Source organism: Rhizoctonia solani, chromosome 1 (assembly GCF_016906535.1).
Source record: "Rhizoctonia solani chromosome 1, complete sequence".
Taxonomy (NCBI): Eukaryota; Fungi; Basidiomycota; class Agaricomycetes; order Cantharellales; family Ceratobasidiaceae; genus Rhizoctonia; species Rhizoctonia solani.
The window spans coordinates 532,798-556,079 of record NC_057370.1 but is presented as its reverse complement, the minus strand read 5'-3'; the positions used below and the strand labels follow the sequence as shown (position 1 = coordinate 556,079).

General features: G+C 48.6%; 8 protein-coding genes across 8 annotated transcripts; 6 read left to right on the top strand and 2 right to left on the bottom strand.

Moving 5' to 3' along the window:
- Window positions 1-94: 94 nt before the first annotated feature.
- On the top strand, window positions 95-1,630 carry RhiXN_03664 (Enoyl-(Acyl carrier protein) reductase; the record flags this gene model as incomplete). The annotated part of the gene is made up of 8 exons (XM_043323481.1): window positions 95-487; window positions 549-586; window positions 642-796; window positions 846-922; window positions 973-1,080; window positions 1,133-1,232; window positions 1,287-1,474; window positions 1,526-1,630. The coding sequence occupies 8 exons, from the start codon at window positions 95-97 to the stop codon at window positions 1,628-1,630; spliced, it is 1,164 nt and encodes a 387-aa protein (XP_043175900.1).
- Window positions 1,631-2,281: 651 nt separating this feature from the next.
- RhiXN_03663 (flavin-containing monooxygenase/FMO family protein) lies at window positions 2,282-4,538 on the top strand (the record flags this gene model as incomplete). The annotated part of the gene is made up of 13 exons (XM_043323480.1): window positions 2,282-2,328; window positions 2,387-2,447; window positions 2,497-2,535; window positions 2,597-2,646; window positions 2,698-3,072; window positions 3,131-3,215; window positions 3,275-3,364; window positions 3,420-3,488; window positions 3,541-3,607; window positions 3,665-3,787; window positions 3,852-4,052; window positions 4,103-4,137; window positions 4,194-4,538. The coding sequence occupies 13 exons, from the start codon at window positions 2,282-2,284 to the stop codon at window positions 4,536-4,538; spliced, it is 1,587 nt and encodes a 528-aa protein (XP_043175899.1).
- A 522-nt stretch (window positions 4,539-5,060) lies between these two features.
- RhiXN_03662 (SH3 domain-containing protein) lies at window positions 5,061-6,109 on the bottom strand (the record flags this gene model as incomplete). Its single annotated transcript, XM_043323479.1, has 2 exons — window positions 5,061-5,998; window positions 6,061-6,109. 2 exons carry the CDS (start codon window positions 6,107-6,109, stop codon window positions 5,061-5,063), a joined length of 987 nt encoding a protein of 328 aa, XP_043175898.1.
- A 1,430-nt stretch (window positions 6,110-7,539) lies between these two features.
- RhiXN_03661 (alpha/beta hydrolase family protein) lies at window positions 7,540-8,777 on the top strand (the record flags this gene model as incomplete). The annotated part of the gene is made up of 5 exons (XM_043323478.1): window positions 7,540-7,906; window positions 7,961-8,123; window positions 8,187-8,581; window positions 8,630-8,661; window positions 8,709-8,777. 5 exons carry the CDS (start codon window positions 7,540-7,542, stop codon window positions 8,775-8,777), a joined length of 1,026 nt encoding a protein of 341 aa, XP_043175897.1.
- Window positions 8,778-9,010: 233 nt separating this feature from the next.
- On the bottom strand, window positions 9,011-10,794 carry RhiXN_03660 (intradiol ring-cleavage dioxygenase; the record flags this gene model as incomplete). Its single annotated transcript, XM_043323477.1, has 8 exons — window positions 9,011-9,123; window positions 9,177-9,470; window positions 9,530-9,604; window positions 9,658-9,850; window positions 9,901-10,080; window positions 10,142-10,492; window positions 10,553-10,680; window positions 10,731-10,794. The coding sequence occupies 8 exons, from the start codon at window positions 10,792-10,794 to the stop codon at window positions 9,011-9,013; spliced, it is 1,398 nt and encodes a 465-aa protein (XP_043175896.1).
- Window positions 10,795-14,541: 3,747 nt separating this feature from the next.
- Window positions 14,542-17,091, top strand: RhiXN_03659 (Multicopper oxidase; the record flags this gene model as incomplete). Its single annotated transcript, XM_043323476.1, has 15 exons — window positions 14,542-14,625; window positions 14,682-14,839; window positions 14,893-15,008; window positions 15,061-15,077; window positions 15,129-15,274; window positions 15,326-15,414; window positions 15,471-15,562; window positions 15,616-15,660; window positions 15,715-15,822; window positions 15,878-15,935; window positions 15,989-16,221; window positions 16,273-16,429; window positions 16,482-16,789; window positions 16,845-16,959; window positions 17,018-17,091. 15 exons carry the CDS (start codon window positions 14,542-14,544, stop codon window positions 17,089-17,091), a joined length of 1,800 nt encoding a protein of 599 aa, XP_043175895.1.
- A 408-nt stretch (window positions 17,092-17,499) lies between these two features.
- Window positions 17,500-19,389, top strand: RhiXN_03658 (cellobiose dehydrogenase; the record flags this gene model as incomplete). Its single annotated transcript, XM_043323475.1, has 10 exons — window positions 17,500-17,639; window positions 18,184-18,293; window positions 18,376-18,490; window positions 18,538-18,688; window positions 18,745-18,787; window positions 18,854-18,902; window positions 18,960-19,038; window positions 19,099-19,111; window positions 19,174-19,278; window positions 19,334-19,389. 10 exons carry the CDS (start codon window positions 17,500-17,502, stop codon window positions 19,387-19,389), a joined length of 861 nt encoding a protein of 286 aa, XP_043175894.1.
- A 395-nt stretch (window positions 19,390-19,784) lies between these two features.
- Window positions 19,785-23,213, top strand: RhiXN_03657 (uncharacterized protein; the record flags this gene model as incomplete). The annotated part of the gene is made up of 9 exons (XM_043323474.1): window positions 19,785-20,303; window positions 20,370-20,452; window positions 20,504-21,589; window positions 22,001-22,104; window positions 22,184-22,210; window positions 22,261-22,337; window positions 22,389-22,430; window positions 22,480-22,613; window positions 22,664-23,213. 9 exons carry the CDS (start codon window positions 19,785-19,787, stop codon window positions 23,211-23,213), a joined length of 2,622 nt encoding a protein of 873 aa, XP_043175893.1.
- Between the last annotated feature and the right edge of the window lie 69 nt (window positions 23,214-23,282).

Sequence of the window (23,282 nt, the reverse complement as noted above, 5' to 3'; positions counted from 1 at the left end):
TTGCTTATGTGGTTAAATAAAATAATCTTCTCAAAAAGGATACATTGTGTCGTCCTCACGACCGTTCAATTGTTGCGGGCACTTTTACGCGCTTATGACCACTAAGTGTAACGGTTTCAGCGGCTCGGAGAATCCTTCTCAACAGGCTTCCTCGAGTATCGGCCACACGTCCCCAGGGATATTGATGGTCACGACTCATGACCTTCTCAATTATATGCACGAAGACTGGTCAGGTGACCCTCCAGCCGCTCAGCGCCAGTATTGGCGTAGACCACCGGTTGCTCGGAAGTACTTAAATACCCAGCCGGTCAGCTTGTTAGCTACATTAACCGCACCAACCGCAATGGCCCCCGCACCAAGCACGACCCCGTATACATCGCCTTACAACCCATCTACGTCCACCTTCAAGGATAATATATTCGATGGCAAGGTGTTGTTTTGCACTGGTGGTGGGAGTGGAATATGTAAAGGCATGGTTGAGGCAATGGTAATTGTTTTAGATTACAAGTCTAGTCTTGAGTATCAAAATTTACGTTTTACTTCAATAGATGAAGCATGGTGTAAATGCTGCTATAGTAGGCAGAAAGTAAGCTCCATTCCATGGGTCTATATGTGTTCATAAACCAATGACCATCTGGCAGACTAGATCGGCTGACCTCGTCGGCAAAAGAACTGTCCTCTTCAACGGCCCGGAAGTGTATCCCACTTCAAGCTGACGTCCGTAAACCAGAGCAATTGCGCGCTGCTGTCGACGCGACCATATCCGAGTATGGACGCATTGACTTTGTTATTTGTGGTGAGTTGGGTCCGACTACCCGACCGACTATCCACTCATTGTATATCAGGTGCTGCTGGTAATTTTTTGGCACCTATCGAAGCTGTTTCGGAAAACGGCTTCCGAACTGTGATGGAAATTGACACTGTAGGTACAGCTGATTATCCAAATACATTAAACTCACTTGTATGGATCAGCTGGGTACCTACCACACGGTCAAAGCGACTCTACCTTATGTACGTGAGCAACATGGTGCCTACATTATGGTTTCAGCACTTCTGCATTATCGAGGGACTCCGTGGCAAGTAAGGCCTTCAACCAATCTCACATAAGCAAATCCTTATTGCCAAAGTACAGATTCACGTGTCAGCAGCAAAGGCGGGTGTGGATGCCATTAGCCAAGTCCTGGCCGTAGAGGAAGGACCACGTGGTGTACGAAGTAATGTAATTGCTCCAGGTAAATTATATTCGAGACGATTTTGTGATGTTGATGTTAACTGAACGAGGATAGGCCCTATTGGTGGTACCGAAGGGATGGATCGGTTAGGAGCCAAACTCGACGATAAAGACAAAAAAGCCTTAGGGTTGGGAGTTAATTCAGACATCCCGCTGCAAAGGATGGGGAGCATAGGGGATGTTGCAAATGCGGCAGTCTTCCTATTTAGTGACGCCGCGAGCTGGATTACAGGGCAAACTATCGTAAGTTGCTTATCTCAGCCTAATTATGCGATCATCTAAACTCCATGTTAGGGAGTGGATGGTGGGGATCTCCACACCAATCGCCCCGCACTTCCTTATCCTGCCGGAATCCTCGATCCGTCCTCGGTTCAGCGCATGATTAAGCCGCGACTCTAACCGGAATCCCAGGGACAGTACTAGTCGAGATGGTCCGAGCCGACTGCAGTCTAGACTTTTAGCGGACTTTTTGTTATTGCCCTCGAGACATGGTGCATTCATTCACGAGCATTTCATTTTTATGTGAATACGTTGGCGGCCTTAAAACATATGTTGCATAACTCCCCGCAGCAATCGTTGTTTATATGAATGAGAGCCGTAAAGTCCTCCTGGCGAACTTTGTGATAGAAAAGTGGTATCGGGACTGGTGTCGCTTGAAATTCGCCCATCAGGATTTCTTGTAGTTCTCAGCACAGTAAATGGCAGCTTTGATGTTGACAAGTGGAGTACTGTAAGTTACGTATATGGTTCTGCCCAGTGGTCTCCTGAATCCAGGAAGGTATTCGCTACGAAGCTCCGGATCCTGATGGGAACGTCGCTTGCACTTGTGCACCACTTATATAGGATACAGTCGGAGCTCGAAGCATTTGTCCTTATAGCCGGGTGTTCTCATGTTGTCGGTGCAAAACGTGTTTCCTGATATAACCAAGTTCTATTCTACCCTAGTCTTCCTGTCCAATCTAAGGCCTTCAATATAAAGGTCCGGGCGGACCGCTAATAGGATGGTGAAGAACCCCCCAACATCCCTCTTGCAGATTTTTGAGAAAAATTATGGCAGACACAGATAAAGTGCATAATGTTATTATCATTGGTGCCGGGTGAGACGGTTGGTTCATCGTACTCGAGTATTTGCATTGACAACATGGTTTCAATCAGTGTTGGTGGGCTTACCGCAGCCATTAAAATGCAAGTCGATATGGGACTATATGATTATACGGTAAGAATGTCCCGAATGCTCCTTGAGACAGACTAACAGAAGTATAAAGATCTATGAACGGGCCTCAGAGCTAGGAGGAACCTGGTGGGTAAGTACAAGTTGGCTGACATGGATGGATTCGTATGATGAGGTTGACATGCTTCTCAAAGCAAAACGACTATCCTGGCTGCGCCTGTGACATACCTATTCATTGGTACTCGTAAGTCTACATCGGAGCTGTACATATGGCTCGAAATGACCCGGGAAATAGCCTCTCGATTGACCCCAACCCGAACTGGAGCTGCCTCTTTGCTTCTCGTCGGGAAATCTACGAGTACTGGAAACACCTCGCCAGAAAACACAACATCGAGTCTCGTATCAAATATAATACCGAATTTTTATCCGCAGAGTGGAATGAGAAAAAGCAGTACTATACAATCAAGCTCGAGGACTCTCGGACAAAGGAGCGTAGAGAAATCAAGGCGAAGCTCGTGATTTCCGCCATCGGGGTTTTCGTCAATCCTCTTTGGCCAGATATTCCCGGCAGGGAATCTTTCCAGGGTAAAATTCTGCATGCGCAAATGTGGGATCATAGCGTTAAATTGGAGGGTAAGCGAGTCGGGCTCATCGGGAGCGGGTGTGCCGGGTAAGTATTTTGTATGTGTAATCGTCAACTTCGTTGGCTAAATATACATTACACGTAGCTCTCAAATACTACCTCCGATTTCCGAGAACAGCTCCACTTCGGTAGTAAATTTCTGCAGAACCCCAAATTGGTATATCCCTAGGGTAAAATAAACAACTCTCCCATGACGTATCAACTTTCTGATCAGATACATTTCCGCTAGCCACAAGCACGGGTACCTCCAGTGATACAATGGATATTCGCCCACGTTCCATTCGTATTAAAGTCACTACGCTACACCCTTGCTGCATCGGTATGTCCATTTGATTACATGCGTCAATATCATGTATTCAGTTGAGCTCGGCTAGTGTGAACTGCTTTATCACCACTACCAGGGCAACTTCATCTCTGTCGCGGCTCGAAAAGTGGTCGAAAAGGTGAGTATTGCCATTCTCCTAGATACCTTCGCAACTCAAAGCATTCCATCAGCTTATGCTTCGCCGCATGCGAAGCATCACTCCCGCCAAATACCATAAGCAGCTGACCCCTAATTATCGTACGTTTGAGTTACGAAAAGGAAGCGAGTGAGATTCTGATATGACTCACGATGTAGCATTTGGTTGCAAACGTGTCGTCTTTGACCCTGGTTATTTCGAGGCCCTGAACAGACCTAATGTGGAATTGGAATCTGATCCTATTACCAAAATAACACCTACAGGCATCGAAACCAAGTCTGGTATGAAATCTCTCCCTTTAACAACAACTAAACCTCTTTCAATCTAACGTGAAGTGTGTCTCAGGGAAGGAACATAAACTCGACGTTATTGCCTTTGCTACTGGGTTCGACATTGCGGGCTCTATGACTCTTGATGTTACCGGGATCAACGGACAGACTCTCAGAGACTATTATGAGAAGGAAAATGGGCCAACTGGATATATGGGAACGACCATTCCCGGATTCCCGAACTGGATTACGATATTTGGCCCCAACAGCGCAACTGGTAAGTTGTTCTAATTGTCAGAATAGTTTATCTCTCTAATTATCTTCTAGGCCATTCTTCCGTCATATACATGGAGGAGATCCAGGTGCGTTTCAGACGCTGAATACCGGATGACAACTCAATACTGACATTTTACCCAAGATGAATTACGCCATGCAACTGTTCAAACCTGTATTAGAAGGAAAATTAGCAGTGTCGTTCCACGTGCCGACTCGACTCAAAAGTTCAACCAATGGTTACAGTACAGCCTCAAAGACCATGTTTGGCCGAGCTGCCATTCTTGGTACCGCAAAGGTTCGTTCCGTCATTTATCCCCCGGTCCGCTGTCTATTGAACTTCCATCTAGGGCTCGACGGAAAAATCTCGAGCTTGTGGCCGGGTGGGAATATACATATATGGTGGTCGTTCCGTAAGCCCAACTGGAAAGACTATGAAGTAGTTGGAGCAAAGAATTGGTACGGAAACAGCGAATCTATGAAGTGGTGACTTCTCTGCTCAGTTGGTGTTGTTGACCGCGGTGCCGGCGCTTTGACGCTCGTGAAGACTGGTCATGGGATTATTTCGTCGCACACGGGGTCATTCAAACACTTGATCGAGTCGCTCCGGGCGCAGCTCCTGTGAGCAGAGGCTTATATGCTAACTATGTGAACTATCGTGGATTGAATACAATATATGCTATGTCCACCCCGACTGAGTACCAATTTCAGGCCAGGATCGACCGACTTTAGTTGACGCTGCGGCCGGGTCCTGACTGTGAAGTTTCATCTCCATGATCAAATTGTGTTGCAAATGAATATTTTCCAAATAGTCAATCACGCGATCCACCACGCGACGCGTTCGCACGGCTACGAATGCACATAAAATTCACAACAAAATGGGTAATCAAAACGGAAACAGAAAAGGAGACAAAAACATACAGATACACGCCACACGGTTCATCCAAAAAAAGGTGTAGAGATCAAAAGCGAGAATCAAGTATCTAATGGGAGAGAATCAATCTAACACCTGCTAGGGCAAAGCTCTCGGAGTCTGGGGTGGTTCCGTAGTGCCTACGCTCTCGTCATCGTCGTCCTCTTCGAGATCCGCCTTGACGAGCTCCAAGTAACCTTCCGGGACTAATGCGTGTTCGCCATCTGGTTTGAGAACTACCACCCACCCCACACCTCCGCCTCGTCCGAGGACATGGATCCGTTGGTCCTCGACCAAAGCCATTTCCGCGGTTCCTTCAGGCTCGAAGGGATACAGCGCACGATATATCCCAGGAACAAAAATAGGCTCTTCTTCTTCTCCAGGTGATTGGCACCCAGATGAAGATGACGAAGGAGAACCTGGCCCTAGACTGCCATAGAACACCTCGGAGCCAGTGGAACTAGCTACACTGTCTCGGTTTCGTGAAGATCGGCCGAAATGACGTTCATCGGCGGGAAGAAAGGCAAAATCTCTTATTTTGATCGACATTCGACGATTGGCAACTCCGGTAATTGGAGGTGGTGTCGAAGTGGAGACTATGGACAGCGTGGAGAGACGCTTTGCCGAGCCAGCGTGCAAGAGAGATGAATGCCGGCTCAGTGCCGGTGATGCTGGTGCCGGTCGAGAGCTTGATAACGAATTGTTGGACTCGACTGAGAATCGTTTCAAAGAGGGAGTAGGGAGTGCTTGGTCAGGAGCAAGGGGTTGGGAATTAGAGTCATGCGATGGAGAAGATAGTAGCTGTCTGTCCTCGCTCGAGTTACGTCGCGAGTGAACCGCGCTACGAGGTTGTTTAGCAGCTGCAATCCGTGTCGTGTCTGATGGATCTATAATAAATTTCGAGTAGATTAAAAAATGATTATTTTCTCGCACCTTGTTCGCGAATTCATGTGGCTCCTGAGCCGGCGGAGGAACGAATGAGGAGGAAGGGCTGGGAAATGGTGATGTCGGTTGGGGCTGAAGCAGTAGTGAGTTTGCTAGCGACACGATAAATCTGCGTTAATGAGCGGTGATCCCGCAACTTGGAGATATTCCGCACCTGGCTCCGAGGGGAGTTGATCTACTGTTACTTCTTTGTAGTTGGCCATCGCTACAGTTGGGGCACAGGGCTGCGGTGTATGCAGAGGATAGTTAAAGTCGTGTCGTGGGGACCGTCGTGTATAAGCCTTGCTGCCGTTTCATCCTCGGGGTCCTGAAACAGACCGTATCGGACCCCGGTCACATCACGTGCAAAAAGCCTATTCGCTTAACCACCCCATACTGTATCCGAACCTTGCAGCCATCATGAATTGTCTTGATGTCAGTAAATCTTCCCTGTAATTCACAGAATCTTGGCAATGTTCGCACCAAGATCAACGTGTCAGCGCCATTTTGTTATTTGAGGCGGCCAATAATTTATGGGCGTTCCGTCTCTTATTACTGGAGGGTGTTTCCTCTTCCCTCGAGAACTTGTGAGATCTCCGTACGCCCTCATTTATGCCCATTTAATAGTGGCCAAGTAAGCTCTATCAGTCGGACCAAAATTCGCTGGCCAAGATCTGCTCATCAAATCGATCTTCAGTGATAATACATGTACCTCGAGAATCGGAGAACTGCAATAGAAAACTGGCCTGAAGATAAAGCGGGGTGATGCCTTTGGTTATCGGTAGGGGTATGTGTCGCATTTCACGGCCCTCTCTTTGTTCAAGTCACTGTATAACTAGTCAGGACCTGGGTTTCAGCATAGGGTAAGTTTGGGAATCGAGAATGCTTAGGGTAAAACATGTAGAAAATATCCAGCTCATCCAACTTATCGAACGATCCGTTGCCGTTTGTTAATTTATTGTAATATTTGCTGAATGGATTCACCAGGGCTAAATAGCGCATTCGTTAGTTTCAAGCTAACTATTTTTGTTATCCGACTCCTGGAGAAAAGCGACCGCCAGAATTGTAAAAAATATCAGGTACTGGCTGGCATATCCATAAGCCCAAACACTACTTAACATTGTTGCTCTGTGGCTCAACCGGCAGTTCCACGGACTCCTGGATGGACGATCCATAGGGCTCGAAGCGGACGTCACGTGATACTTCTCACGCCATACCCAGGCCTAGCCCGATTGATTCTCTATGCTACATAATCAGGCAAACTAGACTCTCTAGATATTGCATAGCCTTGCTTCTGGAATCAACCATGTATACCCTCTAAATCGCGAAATCATAGAAAGAACTGGTGCAAAAGAGTAAAAGAACCTACGGCTTCCAAGAACCTCCACATCGGTTCGGGATCAAGAACACACCCAGTCCGGATGTACAAAATGGCACGGCATGCCGGGGATCGGGAAATGTCTACCTCCACCTATATAGGTTCGGATGAGTGTTGATTTCTCATTGGGCTGTATTGCGATCAATTACGGCCAGTTTGATAACCGCCGATTGAACTTGATTCGGCACTCCACCAAGTTCAGCCATAAATAAACGCAGTACCCAAGCTTTGGTGCTCAACCTAGTCCTAGTATACTCCACTCTCAAGCCTAACGCGATGTCTGGAAACTCCCCAACCTCGACGGATATTCCTCAAACTCTGCTTGATCGTCTTGTCCCCGATTATCGTGCATTTGTCGAAGCCCAACCGCCCGCCACGCGCGTCCCCTTTCATACAATCGAATGGTCTCCCGAATATCGTCAAATAATATCGTCTGCTCCCCCGCCTGATCTAGGCCAAGCTGCTCCTGTTGCAGTCGGCTCCACTCGCACATTTGACCTTGGCAAATTCAAGGTCCTCGTTTTGACTCCAATGAGCGAACGACCAAGTGAGGGATGGCCGGTCTTGCTATTCATTCACGGAGGGGGGTATCTGTTGGGAAATGCCGAGACAGGAATTTCCTTCTTTTCAAGGGCGTGCGTTGGTACGTTTTGTCTACTATGTGTCCCGAGCCTTGTTTAATAATGATTTTTGAAAGAGGCCGAATGCGTGGTTGTTTCAGTTGACTATAGGCTAGCGCCGGAACATCCGTACCCAGCAGCGATTGATGATTGTTGGAATGCATTCGAATGGTTGCGTGGGACAGGCAAGGAAGAACTCGGGTTGGATATTTCGCGCGTGGCTGTGGCCGGAGTGTCGTCGTAAGTGCTCCAAGCAGAACCGCAAGGGGATTACATGGGTATGGTACTGATGGATAATTCAAGGGGGGGAACGCTATCGGCCGTTATTGCACAACGTGCATCGCTCGCTTCTCCGCGTATCCCCCTGGTTCTTCAAATTTTGATTGTCCCAGGAACCGATATGACCTTTACAGTAGATGATAAATCGAAGTGGACACCGTCGATGCTCGAGTATCAGAATGTATGGGCACTCCGTGCGTTGGATATGCTCTGGCTACGCGACCATTATCTTCCGAATGTTGAAGATCGTGCCAAACCTGACGCATCTCCGCTCCTCCAAGAAGACGACAAGGCATACGAAGGCCTCGCGCCTGCGTTGGTTATTGTTACGGAATTCGATATCTTGAAAAGTGAGGGTATAATGTACGCTGAAAAGATGAGAGAGCGTGGGGTGACTGTTACTTTGAAAGAAGTCAAAGGTAAGTCAAGTTAAATTATGCTTGTGGAACACTGCTGACGCTCAATAGGTCTAAGTCACCTTGGGCTTTCTGCGGACCATGTAAGCACTTACCGGTGACTGGTCGAATACTACTGATTAATCTACAGGTGTGCGAGATTTCGCGCGCTGTGCGGGCAGAAGAGATCGACTATCTAAAGAAGGCTTTCAGCAAGTAAATAGAACTTATTTTGAATGATACATTGAATTCCTGCTTTTGATAGCTCGGAGACCTGTCGGAAATTGACTCCGGATTCTAATAGTTTAAAGTATACGGGACAGACAACATTTAGCGTGAAATTATGGGTAATAAATAAAATTATTCTGCTTGGTATTAATAGGCTGCTAGCTACAAGGGGCTTTTTTATATGAAGAGGAAGCTAGAGCTACGAAGATAATTTCGTGGCAGTCCTTAGGCTGTGGTTTCAGGAGCAGCAGTGGTAGAAGTGGTGGGTTCCTCTAGTTCTGCAGTCACATAGTTAGTCGAGGTAATCGAGCCAACAAATGTGGGATCAACGCCAATAGCTATTCATTTTGGTGAGTACATATACGGGACCAGATTATGTGAGTGAGCTTACTGATATATGCCAAAATACCATCGGTCTCGGTCTCTCCGAGTAGCTCCGTGCTAGCAATGGCATTGTACCCGTCTGCGTTCTCGCTATCCAGAATGTTGTCCTCAGTGTTATAAGTGCGGCTCTGTGTCGTGTTCGCATATGCTCCCTGGGTAACAATCTTGTTGTTGAGATCGTCTTCGAAGAAGAGCTGACCAATATGGTGCAAGCTACCAGCGTGGCTAATGATTGAGCCGTTAGTAGCAACTGAGTAGTTAGTCTGGACCATCGTGTGGATATGCACAGTACGTCCGGTGTCTGTTTGGTGATATATGCATGAGTACACATACTTCTTGTGTGATGCTCCTTGTACTTACAGTATCCAGGGTATATGCTCTTGAACTCGACCATGCCCTCCGAGTTAGTAGCCCATCCGCCGCGCAGGAAAGTAACTTTTCAACCAGTTCAGTGCTTAGCATGTGGCGAAAGAGAAACGGCCGCTTACGTTGATCAGTCATGCTGGTCGAGCCCATTCCTCCGCCTCCAGCTCCGCCAGTCGGTGCTGCGCCTGCTGACTCAGTACCAGTAGGTGCTGTTCCGTTGACTGGTGCAGTGCTGTTACCACCAGGCGCGGTGCCATTCCCACCACTCGGAAGATCCAATTGTGCGCTGGTGAAGCCCGAGTATTGACCGGTAGCCTGAAAATAGGGTTGGTCTTTCGCTCGTTATAATCCCAAGAATTGCTTACATTGCAGTGCCAGATCTCTACTAGTGCTTGGTCAAGCGGCTGGCAGGTGGTCACGTCGATCACTCCAATATCGAGCACAAGCGGCACGCCGTCTTGGTCTTCGCTGATATCCTGGCGAAGGTACTCGTTGTTCACGTAGTATGGCCCCTCGGTGACCTCTGGTGCAGTCACGCAGGTGGACTGGAAAGAGTGCGTAAGAACGGGCTGCATACATATAGAGAGATCATGAGGCCATACTCACGTTCTGGATGGTCGAGTAAGTGGGGCTGTTGGCACTAGCCGTCGAAGTTGCGACATCTGTGCTGGTTGAAATGCCGGTCGCAATCACCGTCGACTCACTCGCGGTAGCAGTGATTGTGGCATCAGCGGAAGTTGCGATGCTACTAGGGGCACTGGAAGCGCTACGAGTAAAGCTTGAAGGACCTTGCCCACTAGGCTGTCCATGTCCATTTCCGTGACCTCCAGGGCCGCCGAGGTATCCCCAGCCCTGGCCATGACCAGGTTGACCTTGACCGTACTGGCCCTGACGGCGGAAGTGACGGCCGTTGAGCGACGCAGGCTCATTGCTACGCTTAGCTAGTGCACGCTTGGCCTATTATGTTTGATGCTTTGTGAGAATTTTGCTCCGCGGTCAATAAAGATATTTGCGCACCTTGCGTTTGGCATTGAACTCAGCAATCTGGGACGCGCAGTTGCGGGCCTGCAAATGACGCTTGTTAGCTTCAAGTTGGCGGCGGCCGAGCTCGGCGCGAGGTAGCGAGTGAGCCTCTCCAGGGTGGGCTAAAAGTTCTAGTGAGTATGATATAGTATCGGAGCTCGACTCGGCTTACCAGAAACAATGCCTGCAACGGCGGTAAGGCCGAGGGCAACGACGCTCAAGGTTTTGGGCAACATTGTTATGTGTGTGGTTTGAGTATTTAAAGAAGAGAAAAGTGACTGAAGGCTGCTAATGAAGCTAGGTGAGGTATTAGATTGTTTGGTAACTCGACTCGTCATCTGGCCATGTCTTTTATACCCGACCGGTGAACATTTCAGTATTTTAGGCTCTCACATCCGCAGCCACTAACGTAGCTTCGAATGAAATGATAAACACATAGAAGCCAAGTTGGCTGATTCGAATGCTTGGCGAAGCGTTGCGAGCAGTTAAATTACATCGACCTGCAGCACTAACCAATCCAAACTGCGGCGTATCCAAGTCCGGGGGAAGTAGTGGCATTGATTGAAATGAAATAGGTAGCCAACGACCATTTGCCGGTTGATCATGTGGCACTTCGACCGCAGTCGGCAATGGAGACCGGAATTCTATATGCATGCACTTTGGAAGAACTGACGCGTTTACGAGAGGCGCGTCCGAGTGGTGCATATGTTTGTCGATACTTAATTATTCCTAGCTTCAATTGCTACGAATATTGAAAACGTGACAGGTCTTTTTGAAAAATCGCAAACTGACTGGTTACTTGATTACCACTAAGCTCATTGATAGCCAGTTTATAGGGGCCTAAAGCGACCAGAGTGAGGTTTAGGACGCATACATGAAATCAAGAACCTGTCGGAGGTTACCTGCCTGGGGAACTTGCGCAGCATCCCTGATCCGGGGTCTCGGTTAGAAAACGAATTTGAATAACTGAGGTTCTTGCCGCAGTGTGCACTGTCGCAATGTTTTGCTTTTATTATTGTCCAATCGGATAGCAATTCTCTTCTACCAATTGCCAGTGCCGGAAGAAAACACGATATTGCTGCGATGATGAGACAGGTAAGGGGATAACAGCAAGTGGTCATGATGCACTGTGGACCTTCAAAGCGCGGCTTTTTGGACGCAAAATGCCGCGCCTTATATGCTGAGTGTGAATAAGATCCAAAATATGATGTCCATGAATCCGCATCCCAATATACCTTGCGTCTCCCAGCTGCGAATTGTTTGTTCCAGAGCCGAATCATTGGCAGGATCCGGGCTTTATGCGGGGTTGCGGTACTTTAGAATCTCATCACAACACAAAAAATTTAACATAAACATTTGGACCAACTAAGCAATACTAGCTATGGTCGTCCGAGAGTTCTTATCAGTTGCAGCACCTTTCTACAAACTGTGTTAAATGACATGGAGGAGGCATCGAAGATAGACCGTATCCCTCTCTGTGATACACTGGCATCAATAATGTGGCTTTTGTAGTGGCTAGACCGGTCAGGATGCACTAAAACCTTAATTTTCACAACACGTTGCTTATTCTACTTAGGCTCTGGGGCTCTGACTTTTGAAACCCGTGCATATGATTTTGCCAGGCTCCAGATGGTCCTGAGGATTCAGCGCGGAGCGTGCACCGGATGTGTCTGAAGCACTCAGACGCGAGGGGCACTCGCAGGAGGGTGGGCCATCCCTGAAGATGGTCATAGCAGGGCAAGAGTTGGGAGAAAATGTTGATAACTTAAGCTTAAAGCCAACTTAGGCTGACTCAAGTTGTTAAGGGTGGGACTGAAGAAAGTAGAGGCGCGTCGGAAGACCAAGCGCGCCGTATGAGTGTGGTCGATCACAAACACCAAGTAGTCACGTGGTTGCGCCACTCTAGTCCCCGCTTTCCTACGCCTAAGTCCTGGCGAGTGCATCTCTGCAAGCTCCAGATCACAGCCGCACTGTCAGAGCTACTGACTCGCAAGCCGTGTCTGGTGCGACGGTACTGTGAGAGAACTCATAAGGGCTAGAAACGGACAGTAGTTACTGGGGTCGTACGTGCAACGCTGAATAAAGAGACTGGGGCAACCAAGATGTGAGGGAGGCTCGTGGGCCAAGTGGTCAGCCTTTCTATGCGCAGGGAAGAGTGGTTGACGGGGCGGAAAATACGGGGCCAATACCAAGCACAGCACCAGATACCTTGCGGCGGGGACAGAAGTGGCTCGTATCAATACTGGCAAATAAAATCTAGTTAGGACTCCCAGTGATAACATGAGAATAACACTAAGGCGCGGGACCAGTCGAACACTCCAACAATATTGAATCAAGACGATAAATCTGGTCTCACAGTATCCTTTCTGAGCTAAGGCTTAGATAACTTGCGTTTATCGACCTGACCGCAGACCTCAAGAGAAGCTGAAGGCACGAAGGGCATGCTGTTAAGCACCTGAAATTAAATCAGAACAGTTTGTTCGTCCGCCAGAAGAAACGGACGCATATAGCAAAATAAGTGGACAGATATAGAGTTGAGCTATGGTACCAAGCTTATAAACAGGTAATAGGTTGTGTGGACCTGGGTTACGGTGCAGGGTTGGAGATGGGTGCACGTGAGGTAGGCTTGTCATCGTTCTAATTGAGGGCTGTATTCGGATCAACAAGGTTAAATCTGAGCAATAGTTGGCCAGTCCACCTTAACGATATTTACGTGTTTTTAACCAGTATATCCAACGTAGTTTGACGTATATTGCCCAAAGAGGGCACTTAATGGTTTATCCTTTGACTTAGTAACTTTCAATCGAATCTGGGGCCGTAGCCAAGGAACTCTCGTGTGGTAGGTAATTTATCTTATTATGAATTTGATAATGTATACTGGGAATAATTTAGGATAGATAAAGTGTAATACGCATATGTATGGTACAGTGGTAGGTAGATGGGGCTAGTGATTGACGGAGGCCCTGAATGAACACCAGTGTACTAGCATAGCGCTTTTATTCAAATCAACAGTGTATACCTCCTCTATCCAACCCCTAACGGTTGCTCATGCTACCGAAATACGGAGGGAATTGCGGACTGTACCGCAAGGTATTAGCACGATAGTTTTATTGCAGCGGTGGGCTAGTTGCCGTTAGTGTGGGATTCGCTTGGCGTAGGTTGCCACACTGAGAGATCAATAGCACAGTGGACTATTAATTAAGAAGGCCATTCAGGAACAAGGGACCAAGGATTTCAGGGTAGATCAGACCGAACCCATCCGGATGAGTCTAATGAGGTGAGTTACCGGGTCTTGTGTGGCGAAGCGCTGGGCGGTTTAGGCGAATTCCCAGAGCCGCTCCCGTCGTTCCTGGTGGCCCACCCACGCAAGCGGAGTTCGCCGATACCTTCTTTTTCAAAAAATGCTGCGATTTATTTAATTTCTCAAGTTAGAAATAGTATAAATTAAATCGGAAGGATGTCAAGGATATTCGATGCAGACATGAGGAGTAACTGGAATACGCGTCGGCTTACCGGTTAGTGATACACGTATAATCCATCAACCACATATATATTGCCAAGCTGAAAAACAAAAAAGGCCACAGCAATCATTATTGGCCGGGGTCGTGGTCTTGACGTCACCTCCGTGCCTTACAGTCCGAGTACTGTTCGCGATCGGTCATTTGCTTCATGTTAATTTCAATGAGTCCAACCATGTCCTCACCCAGTCTGTTCATCGGATCCTGTACTGACGCGGAGACGCGGCCCCCATCGTGGGACACCACAGCTGCGAGCCCACCGCTCTCCGCCCAAGGCACCAGCCCGCCAAACCACCTCTTCCGCGCAAGTCGCTCACGCCAAGCCCTATGGCCTGCACTCATAGCTCGACCAGCTCTCTATAAAGCTCTCTCACTACTTCTCAATCCTTCCCCATCTCCCAGCGCTTCTACTACATCCACATCACCACTTTCACTCCACTCCCTACCGCATCGGGGCGCTCGGCCATGCAGCTTCGATCCATTCCTCTCCTCATCGCAGGAGCTCTGCTTCCTGTGACTCACGCTGCCCTTCGCCAGCATACTCTCGAGGTCAGTCTACTTCTTCTCCTTACCGCCGGCTTCGACTTCGTCTGACCTTTCCATAGCTCACCTATAGCACAAACAACGCCGATGGCACCATCCGCGAGTCCTGGCTCATCAACGGCCAGACTCCGGGTCCTCATCTGGTCTGGGACGAGGGCGACGACATCTCCGTCAAGGTCATCAACAAAGGTCATGAGCCTGTCACCATGCACTGGCACGGGTACGTCCGTTATCACTCCTTCATCCCCGCTCTGCCACTGACTGCCACCGCAGTATTGAGCAAGTTGGCTCTCTGTGGTCCGATGGAGTTCCAGGACTCACCCAGTGGCCGATCCCGGTCCAGGGCGACTTTGTCTACAACTTTACCGTCAAGCAAGCTGGCTTCCACTGTACGTGCCATTCAGCCCTAGCTTGACCTCATAGCTGACTGCTCGCTCGCAGGGTACCACTCTCACTACGTATGAGTCTCGATGTGCGATGTGTTGCGCTCAACTGACATAGCTGAACAGAAAATGCAACTCGACGACGGTCTCAAAGGCACGATCTACATTCGCCCGAGACCCAACAAGCCCAAGCCTTTCAGCCAGATCTCGACTAATGCGGCTGTGCTCGAGAAGCTCAAGCAGGCCGAGAACAACGCCCTTCTGCTCAACGTGTACGTGTGCTCTGCTTCGATCCAGTCATTCTCTCTGATGCTCTGATGCAGATACGACTACAAGCACTACACCTCGGAACACTGGATGGCAGAGTGGGAGCGCACGGACATCGAGCAGCTCTGCATCGACAACCTTCTGAGTAAGTCTCCGTACTGTACGTGTACCCTCGATCAAGTCACTGACCGCTCGCGGTAGCCAACGGAAAGGGACCTGTGATATGCCCGGACATGAACGAGCTCAACGCCGTCGCCAATGCTCAGCAGAAGCCGCTGACCAAGAAAGGATGCGTAAGTCATGCGCACCTGTTCGGTCTGACCTGGTCGCTGACAGCCATGCTCAGATGCAACCCAGCAGCAAGCTGATGTACCCGTACCCTGGATCCAAGGTTTGTGATATCCACCAAGTGCACACTTTAGCTTGCTGATATACGCGCATATAGCCTGACATAGTCGAGCCTGCGATGTGGACAGAGTGCACAAACTCGAACACAACCTTCGAGGTGTTCTCTGCCAAGCAGTCCGACGGATGGGTCGCCTTCAACCTTCTTGTGCGTGCATTTTCCGCCTCCGTGGGGTATTGCCTCCTACTAACACCTGGTACAGAACAGCGGTGCGCTGTGGGACTTACGTGTCTCCATCGACTCCCACAAGCTCTACTTCTGTAAGCTTGCGGCTGCTCTTCTGTTCCCATCGGTAACTAACACTTCACATCAGTCGCTGCTGACGGTCACTACACCAAGATCCAGACAGCAACATCCCTCCTCATCCCTGTCGGCGAGCGCTACCAGTTCTTCGTCAAGCTCGACCAGACCCCCGGCGACTACCGCATCCGCGCTGCTGCTGTCGTTCTTCCTCAGCTCATCACAGGCTTCTCCATCCTTCGCTACTCTGACAAGACCGGCACTGGGCTTGTGCAGGCAAAGACTCTGCCCCCGGCCAAGAAGCCTGTCAGTAGCTATCATGTACTTTTCGAGCTCAAGCACTGACACTATGCACAGTGGATCGACTATGCTGGCAACCTCATCAACGGCGGAACTGACCTTGTCATGGCCAACCTCGCTCCGTTCCCTGACTTACCACCTCCTCAAGGCAACGCTGATGTCACCATCCCGCTGAACGTCACCCGCACCGGCGAGTTCGGATGGGTGCTCAACGGTGCGCTACTTTCTGCTTCTGACGGTTCGTCTAGCTAATTCGGCTCATACAGGCAAGTCGTGGGTGCCGCCTCCGGACAACTTCACCCCTCTGCTGTTCCAGCCCAGCCAGTTTGCATCGCTCGACAAGTACACATACTTCTCGTACAAGAACGGATCGGTCGTCGACCTGATCTTCACCGTCACTGCCGGCAACCCTGCGATACACCCTCCTCACCCGATGCACAAGCACGGTGTCAAGGCGTGGCTGCTCGGCTCGGGTGACGGTGTGTTCCCTTATGCGAGCATCAAGGCCGCTGTGGATGCAGGATACAAGGGTATCAACATGAAGAACCCGCCGTACAGGGATGACTTTGTTACTGTGAGTGATCAGGGCCAGTGTATGCGGGAAGGATGATACTGAGAGAGATGGCTAGCCCGTCGCAATCACTGGACAGTCGTGGGTCGCTGTCCGTTTCCGTGCTGTTGACCCTGGTCCAATTGCGCTGCACTGCCATATCGATGCTCACTTGGCTACGGGAATGGTCATTGGTGGGTTCCAAGCCTGAATATAAAGGATAAGCAGTACTGATATGGATGTGGTTGACAGTTCTGCTGGAGGGACCTGAGAAGCTTACGAGCAACTATGTTCCAAGCTACTACCTGACAAAGAACAAGCCTTGAGAGGCCTAGAAATTCGGGCTAACAGACGTGATTTCATTTTTTTACCTTCTTGCTTTCTTTCACTTTCACGGGTGTATCCTTGTATACAATGAATTCATATATTTTTCCATCACGCAAGATATTGGCATTCTTAGTCGTTGGTCTATGTATTGCTTGAATATTGCTCATCTATTTTGCTATAGGCAATATCCTGGTCACCAATCTTGAACGATATAATTGCACCAGAGAAAATGATGCAGCGAAGGGTGCCATATATTTCATAGCGAAATCCACGCGAGATAATATGGCAACGATGCAATATTTCCGGCGTACGTGGATAACGAACTTAACCTACGCTCCGTTGTGGTCCCGTGCATGTCGCTGGATAGATGTATCTGTATGTGCGTATATATATATTTCTTTGAACGCATGCGTATCTGTACAAACCTGGTTCTCGACGCGGTACGAATGGAGGAACTCGGGGCCGCCTTTGGCGGCCTAGGGGTGTCGGCCGGGCCACCCAAGGCTGCGACCGTCGGGATCGAAGGCCTGAGGTGGCAGAGAACTGCGTGTGTTGATTTGTGTCATTGAGAGAGATGGTGGGTGGGGGATCTTAGAAAACAACTGGGTCATATCGTGCCTTACGTTCGGTGACTGCTCGAGAAGGTGAGAGGGAGTCGTGTGTGGCTGGCTCGCGTGACAGAACCTCCGTAGTACCTCCATGCCCCGGTTAAGTATCTTACGTGAATCCTCTGCGCGCTGTGGTTCACCTGTCACTGTTCAGCAAAACAACTTTTATTAGAATTCAATTAGGCTTTTCCTTAACAAAGACTCGTTTGTATTTAATATTCAGTCGTTGGAACTCACTCAATTGATACTAATAAGAGCCGACTTCGATAGTGATGCGATGGCTTTATTAGCCTATACTCATTGAATTACTCACGCTTCGGTATTTACTTTTGGGAAGAACTCTGTGCCTGCGAGAACCCTATTGCGAGGGTAGAGCTGACGTCACCCCAGAACAGAATATTGACGGATTGGTTCGTCTGGAGTGCCTATTATCTGGCTTGCCATACAACAGTACCCTGTGTGATGACTGACACCGAAACCCAGGGTCTCTACATCTCCTTCGAAGGATGCCCTCCGAACGACAACCGACATTTCCCCCGATGGAAATGCATCAATGATGATTTACTATCTGAATCATAGCCCTGCATTATCAGGTGATCCATATGAAGAGATCTACAGATAAGTTGTACCTCCATGCTATGGGTGAGGGCGTTGATTAAGTTTTTCGTGATCCAGGACTTCCCAGCCATGCTGCACCGGCCAAAATAGTAGCTGCCCAGTTATCACCAATAATTGTGTATACTGCCAATCACCGAATCAACGTAGTCTCACCCTCGTCCTTCTTGCTTATGTCGGCGTTACTTCAGCTTCTATCATCCGCATATAAATACCTGATAGGTCTGGGCTAGTACCATTCCCATCTCACCAAAAATTCGACTCCGATAAAATGAAGTTTCTTTCGGCATTTGTCGGAACGATCCTTCTTATCCTTGCAGCTGCCGAGTATGCAACAGCGGCTATTGGCGGAACTTTCTGCTCGACTCCAAAGGTTCACTTATATTTCCACTTCTAGGCCTTAGAGCACACCTAATAAACGCTTTTCAGCTTATGTGCGTTACAGCAACCCAGGTTGGCTCTAATACCATTTGTGAGCACAAACTATACCATTTCTATCTAACGTTAGGAGGTTACGGGGACTAATTTTGAGATGCAGACAACCTCTCGACTACGGTATCACGTGAAAACTTTGGATGGATGGCAGTGTGAGTTCACTATCTCTATAACGGAATACCATATACATACATGGCGGGCTATTATAGGGGTTTCGGAGACCGTATGGTTGGTACACCAGCAGTAGTAGTGTGGCCTAACAGCGATGACACAATTACACTGGCCCAAGTAAGCATTTATAATAATCACTATCTGGGTACGAATGAGATAACAAACCTGGTTTGATAGCGGAAAGCAACAGGTGGATGATACACCCCAGATTCTATAATACACCTGCTAACTTGTATTCATACACTTGAGTAGCACATGCCTCTCCCCCTATTGATCCAGCCCCACCCCGGACAGCGACTCTACGAGAAGATTTGAGTACACTGACCGGTACGCCATCCTCGGTTGTTTTCTATGCCAGTAAGCAGTCGTATTAAAAATGGGAGCCGTACTTTTTCTCATGTTCTCTTACTAGAGCTCTGGGAACGCAACGGAAACAATGGTTTTTGCCTTTGGCACTTCAAATCCTAGGTCCAAGGATCCAGGGGCTCTTCTAATTCGCCATGTCTGGGTGTATCACTACACTATGGACCTGACTCAAACGGTGCCAGATCAGCCTACATTTTTCAACTAAAGTGCAGCTCTTGAACATGCTTCAAGTTTCATGCCTCCGCTTTGTACTGCAGATTAAGTTTAGTGGCGAACAATTGTATCATGATACTTAGTTATATGCGCTACTTTATACACTTCTATGTTTGTATTGTGGCGATCAGTCTATCGTCGATCCGGATTCAACCCACGTCATAGTAGGCTAGTATGTGGCTGTGCTATACCTGTATTTCACGGCCTTCTCCTAGCTACGACCGCAATTGGCTGTTTCGACCTCCAACCAAGAGGTTGAACCCCTCCTAAGTTTGAATCTCCAAATGACACTCTGGGATATTGGCGTGGCTTCCTTCTGTCTAACATCTTCAGCCTATCTTTACTTACTACGACACCAACAGAACAGCTCACTCGTTTCTACGGGCCTCCCCTCAACTGCTTACATCCTCACCAATCAGGTCATACATGCCCGCCTGCTCCCTCTAGAATCTAAGCATGCGTTCAGCTACCAGACTATGTCACTGCTCCTCTCTTTATCCGCTCTAGAGAGCCAGGCTCTGAACTGTGGTTGGTGGGGTGTGATATTTGGTTATCCGGGTATATGGGGTCGAATGACTGGCATTCGTCCACAAGCCTATCTTAAGGATCAAATAGGTCCAGGAGCTTTTTCGCCAAGCATACGCGAGAAGTTAGCCGACCTTTTGCGCAAGAGCAATATGAAACTAGGAGAAGTGTGGATGATGACAATGCCCAGCTTCATGGGCTTCGAGGGAATCAATCCGTTGACAGTTTATTTTTGTTATGAAGAAGGGAAAACGAATCTTTGGGGGGTAGTGTTAGAGGTATGAGATCTGGTTAATTACATCGATGAGTAAAGAGGGTACTTGTTGACGGAGCAGGGCGTATAGGTTCACAACACATTTGGCGAAAGACACGCCTATATTCTTCAGGTTGGGAAAAATGAGGACGAGAAGGATGAAAAAAGTAAAGGGTACGTAACAAACTACCAGAACCAAACGTTTACCGAGCATATTGCGATCAGGTATGATCACCAGTGGACATTTGCTCGGCAATTTCACGTCTCTCCTTTCAACGATCGGTCAGGGCATTACGTATGCTCAGTTGTTGTACCTTCACACCCACCTCCTGTGATTTCTTTCTCGCCGAAATTCACAACCAGACCTCGTCCAGTGATCCGCCTGCATCTTGTCACTGCTCCTCCTTCTCCCGAGGTCAAACTTGTTGCATTACTTCGTCCAACCATATCAGAACCACTCACAGCTACGAATCTTCTTGCTTCTCTTGCTCTTCCTCCTCGCCGCTCTCAGTCATCTGGCTCCCACCTATTGACGGCTATTCCAGAACCCTCTCCAGCCCCTTGGTCAACACTTCCATTCGGAGCAACCTTGCTTTTGACATCATTGCGAATCATTTATCAAGCCGCTTTGCTTCACTATCAACGAGGCCTTGCAGTGTTTGCGCGACCCGAGCCTGTAGCGGGCCCTGGCCGCGAATGGGTTGAACATGCTCTTGGCGGGGTGTGGAATGATGTACAGCCCTCAGATGGTGATAGAATCGTAACAGGAGGTAGTATTGGCTGGCAATCTGAGTCGTCGACCGAGAGATGGGCTAGGGAAAGGTTCGAAACAAGGATGCACACAATCGGAACGAAGTTACGAATAAAGTTGCGCATAGCGTCAACGAATCCCCTTGTCACAGTCATTTTGCTTGGCTCACAAGAAAGCCATGTACGCGAATTAGTTCTGTGCTATCGATCCCCCCGTACATGGACAGCAATTCTTATCGCACCAACAGCGACCCACGCACTCGAGGTTGGATCCAGAGCCGAACATTGGTTCGGTGTTTCAGATGAATCTTTATTCAAAGAGCTATGGGATGAGGGCTCATCTTTGGACGGACAAAGCCAGATTGCCAAGATAGTTGGGTTAATGCGCACCCATCTGGCCTATTTGCCAAACACTGCGAAAACAAGTTTAACTTTGCCACAACCACCTTACACATCCCATCCTCTCGATTCGCCACCGTCATTCTCGTTGCTTGCGCACGTCTGTCTGCTTTATATATCATCTCACGCAGAACGCCTCGTTTTTGGTATTACTAGGGCGAGGTTTGTTACAGGGGATACGCCATGGAGGGTTTGGGAAAGAGTAGGCCGGAAAGCGAGAGTAGGAGCAGGTGGTGTTGGCAGCCGAATCGAATGAAATTGGTTGATCTTCAAGTGTCCAGTGGCGGTGCTTCAGGTAACAACCAGGAATCCGCATGGGGTTCGCGACCGCGGACATACGTACAGCGTTCTTTCCACCACATTCCTCTGTACTTGTTGACCGTGACACGAGAGAATTTTCTTATGGTACAAAAAGGATAAAATGATGTTTACTCTCGTGGTTATGCTCTGGTTGGCTGGCGCCACATTGGGTTGGGTAATACCCAACATCGACCTCCCAACTTATACGTATCAGTGTATGCCCATGGAACTAAATTGGTACGATGGGTCTCCTCCATACTCAATTTGGTTTAGCTACAGCAGAGGTGGACCTAACGGAGCGAAGCCCACACTCGGATTGGGAGCATGGTTTAATTTAACTGGGCACAATTTTGTGGTCTTATGCATTGCACCAGCTGGTAAGCAATCAATTGTCAACATGATTGTACTACAGCCCAATTTAGTGAATAGGCTCCACGCTGATGTTGATGCTGCAAGATAGCACTGGCTGGATATCTATGTCTCGTGCGTCTGGTCAGCCAGTATGGAAGTTGTTTGACTAATACGGCGTCAAGGGGGGGATTTTGTGGTTTTACCTTCTTCAGACTCATCTTGTCTCAATAGTACCCATAATCTAGCTGGCTTATCTGAGGTGATTTTGGAGGCAAATAAGATCGCTCACTCAACTAAATGTCCGTTTCAGTCCCAGGGTGCTTTGAGTACCTCACTGCAACAGTTCCGATCAGTGAGTGTTTCAAGTTTGACTAAGAAATATGTTCCAATTACTTTGTTAGAGCGTTATTAGTGCCATAACAGCTTCGGCCATTTCCCCTACCTCTGGCGTGATAATCACTTCAGTCGTTGCGTCCACCGCTGACCCGACTGGTGAAGCAACCGCAACTGCATCTCCAATTTCTGGTTCCAAAAGGTAACTTTCGGCTTTCGTTCACAACCGGTTAATATTACTTATATTTTTAGCCTCGGTCGTATACTGGGACCAATATTGGCCTCGCTCTTTGCGGTGTTATTATGCCTTGTTGTAGGTATATGTCTCATTCGCCGCCGTCGCAAACGTAAACAGGAAGGTCACATCCCTCTGGTTTCTACCTCGGCATTCGATTTGCTCGATGGAGAGGGGGCGAGACCCACTCGTCCTAGGGTTATTGTCCAAGAAATACATGAGCTCAGAGCTGAGCCAAATGTGATGAACCCTGCAAACACGACAACAAACGCAAATGCGACCAGAGTTGTGCCCAGAAACCAACTTCGATTACACAACGGAACTGCCCCAAATTGGCCCAGTACAGTGAAAAACAGAGAGAGTGCGGTGCCTCCAGTACCAGAGGCGACCGAACAAGCACCACCCACGCCAACGACACAGGCTCAAGATCAAAGAACCTTGGAGCAACGTGCTGAACAGTTATCCCCGCCCGAGTTGGAACGCTTAGCGGCCCTTGTCGCACGAAGGTTAGAACGTGTGAGAGGAGCGCCCCCGCAATATCAAGCAACAGAGGGTATTGGAGTGTAGATCACATGCATGTATTCACTCGCATGTAGCGTACGATTAGGTTATAATGTTTCACTCTGGGGTCCTATT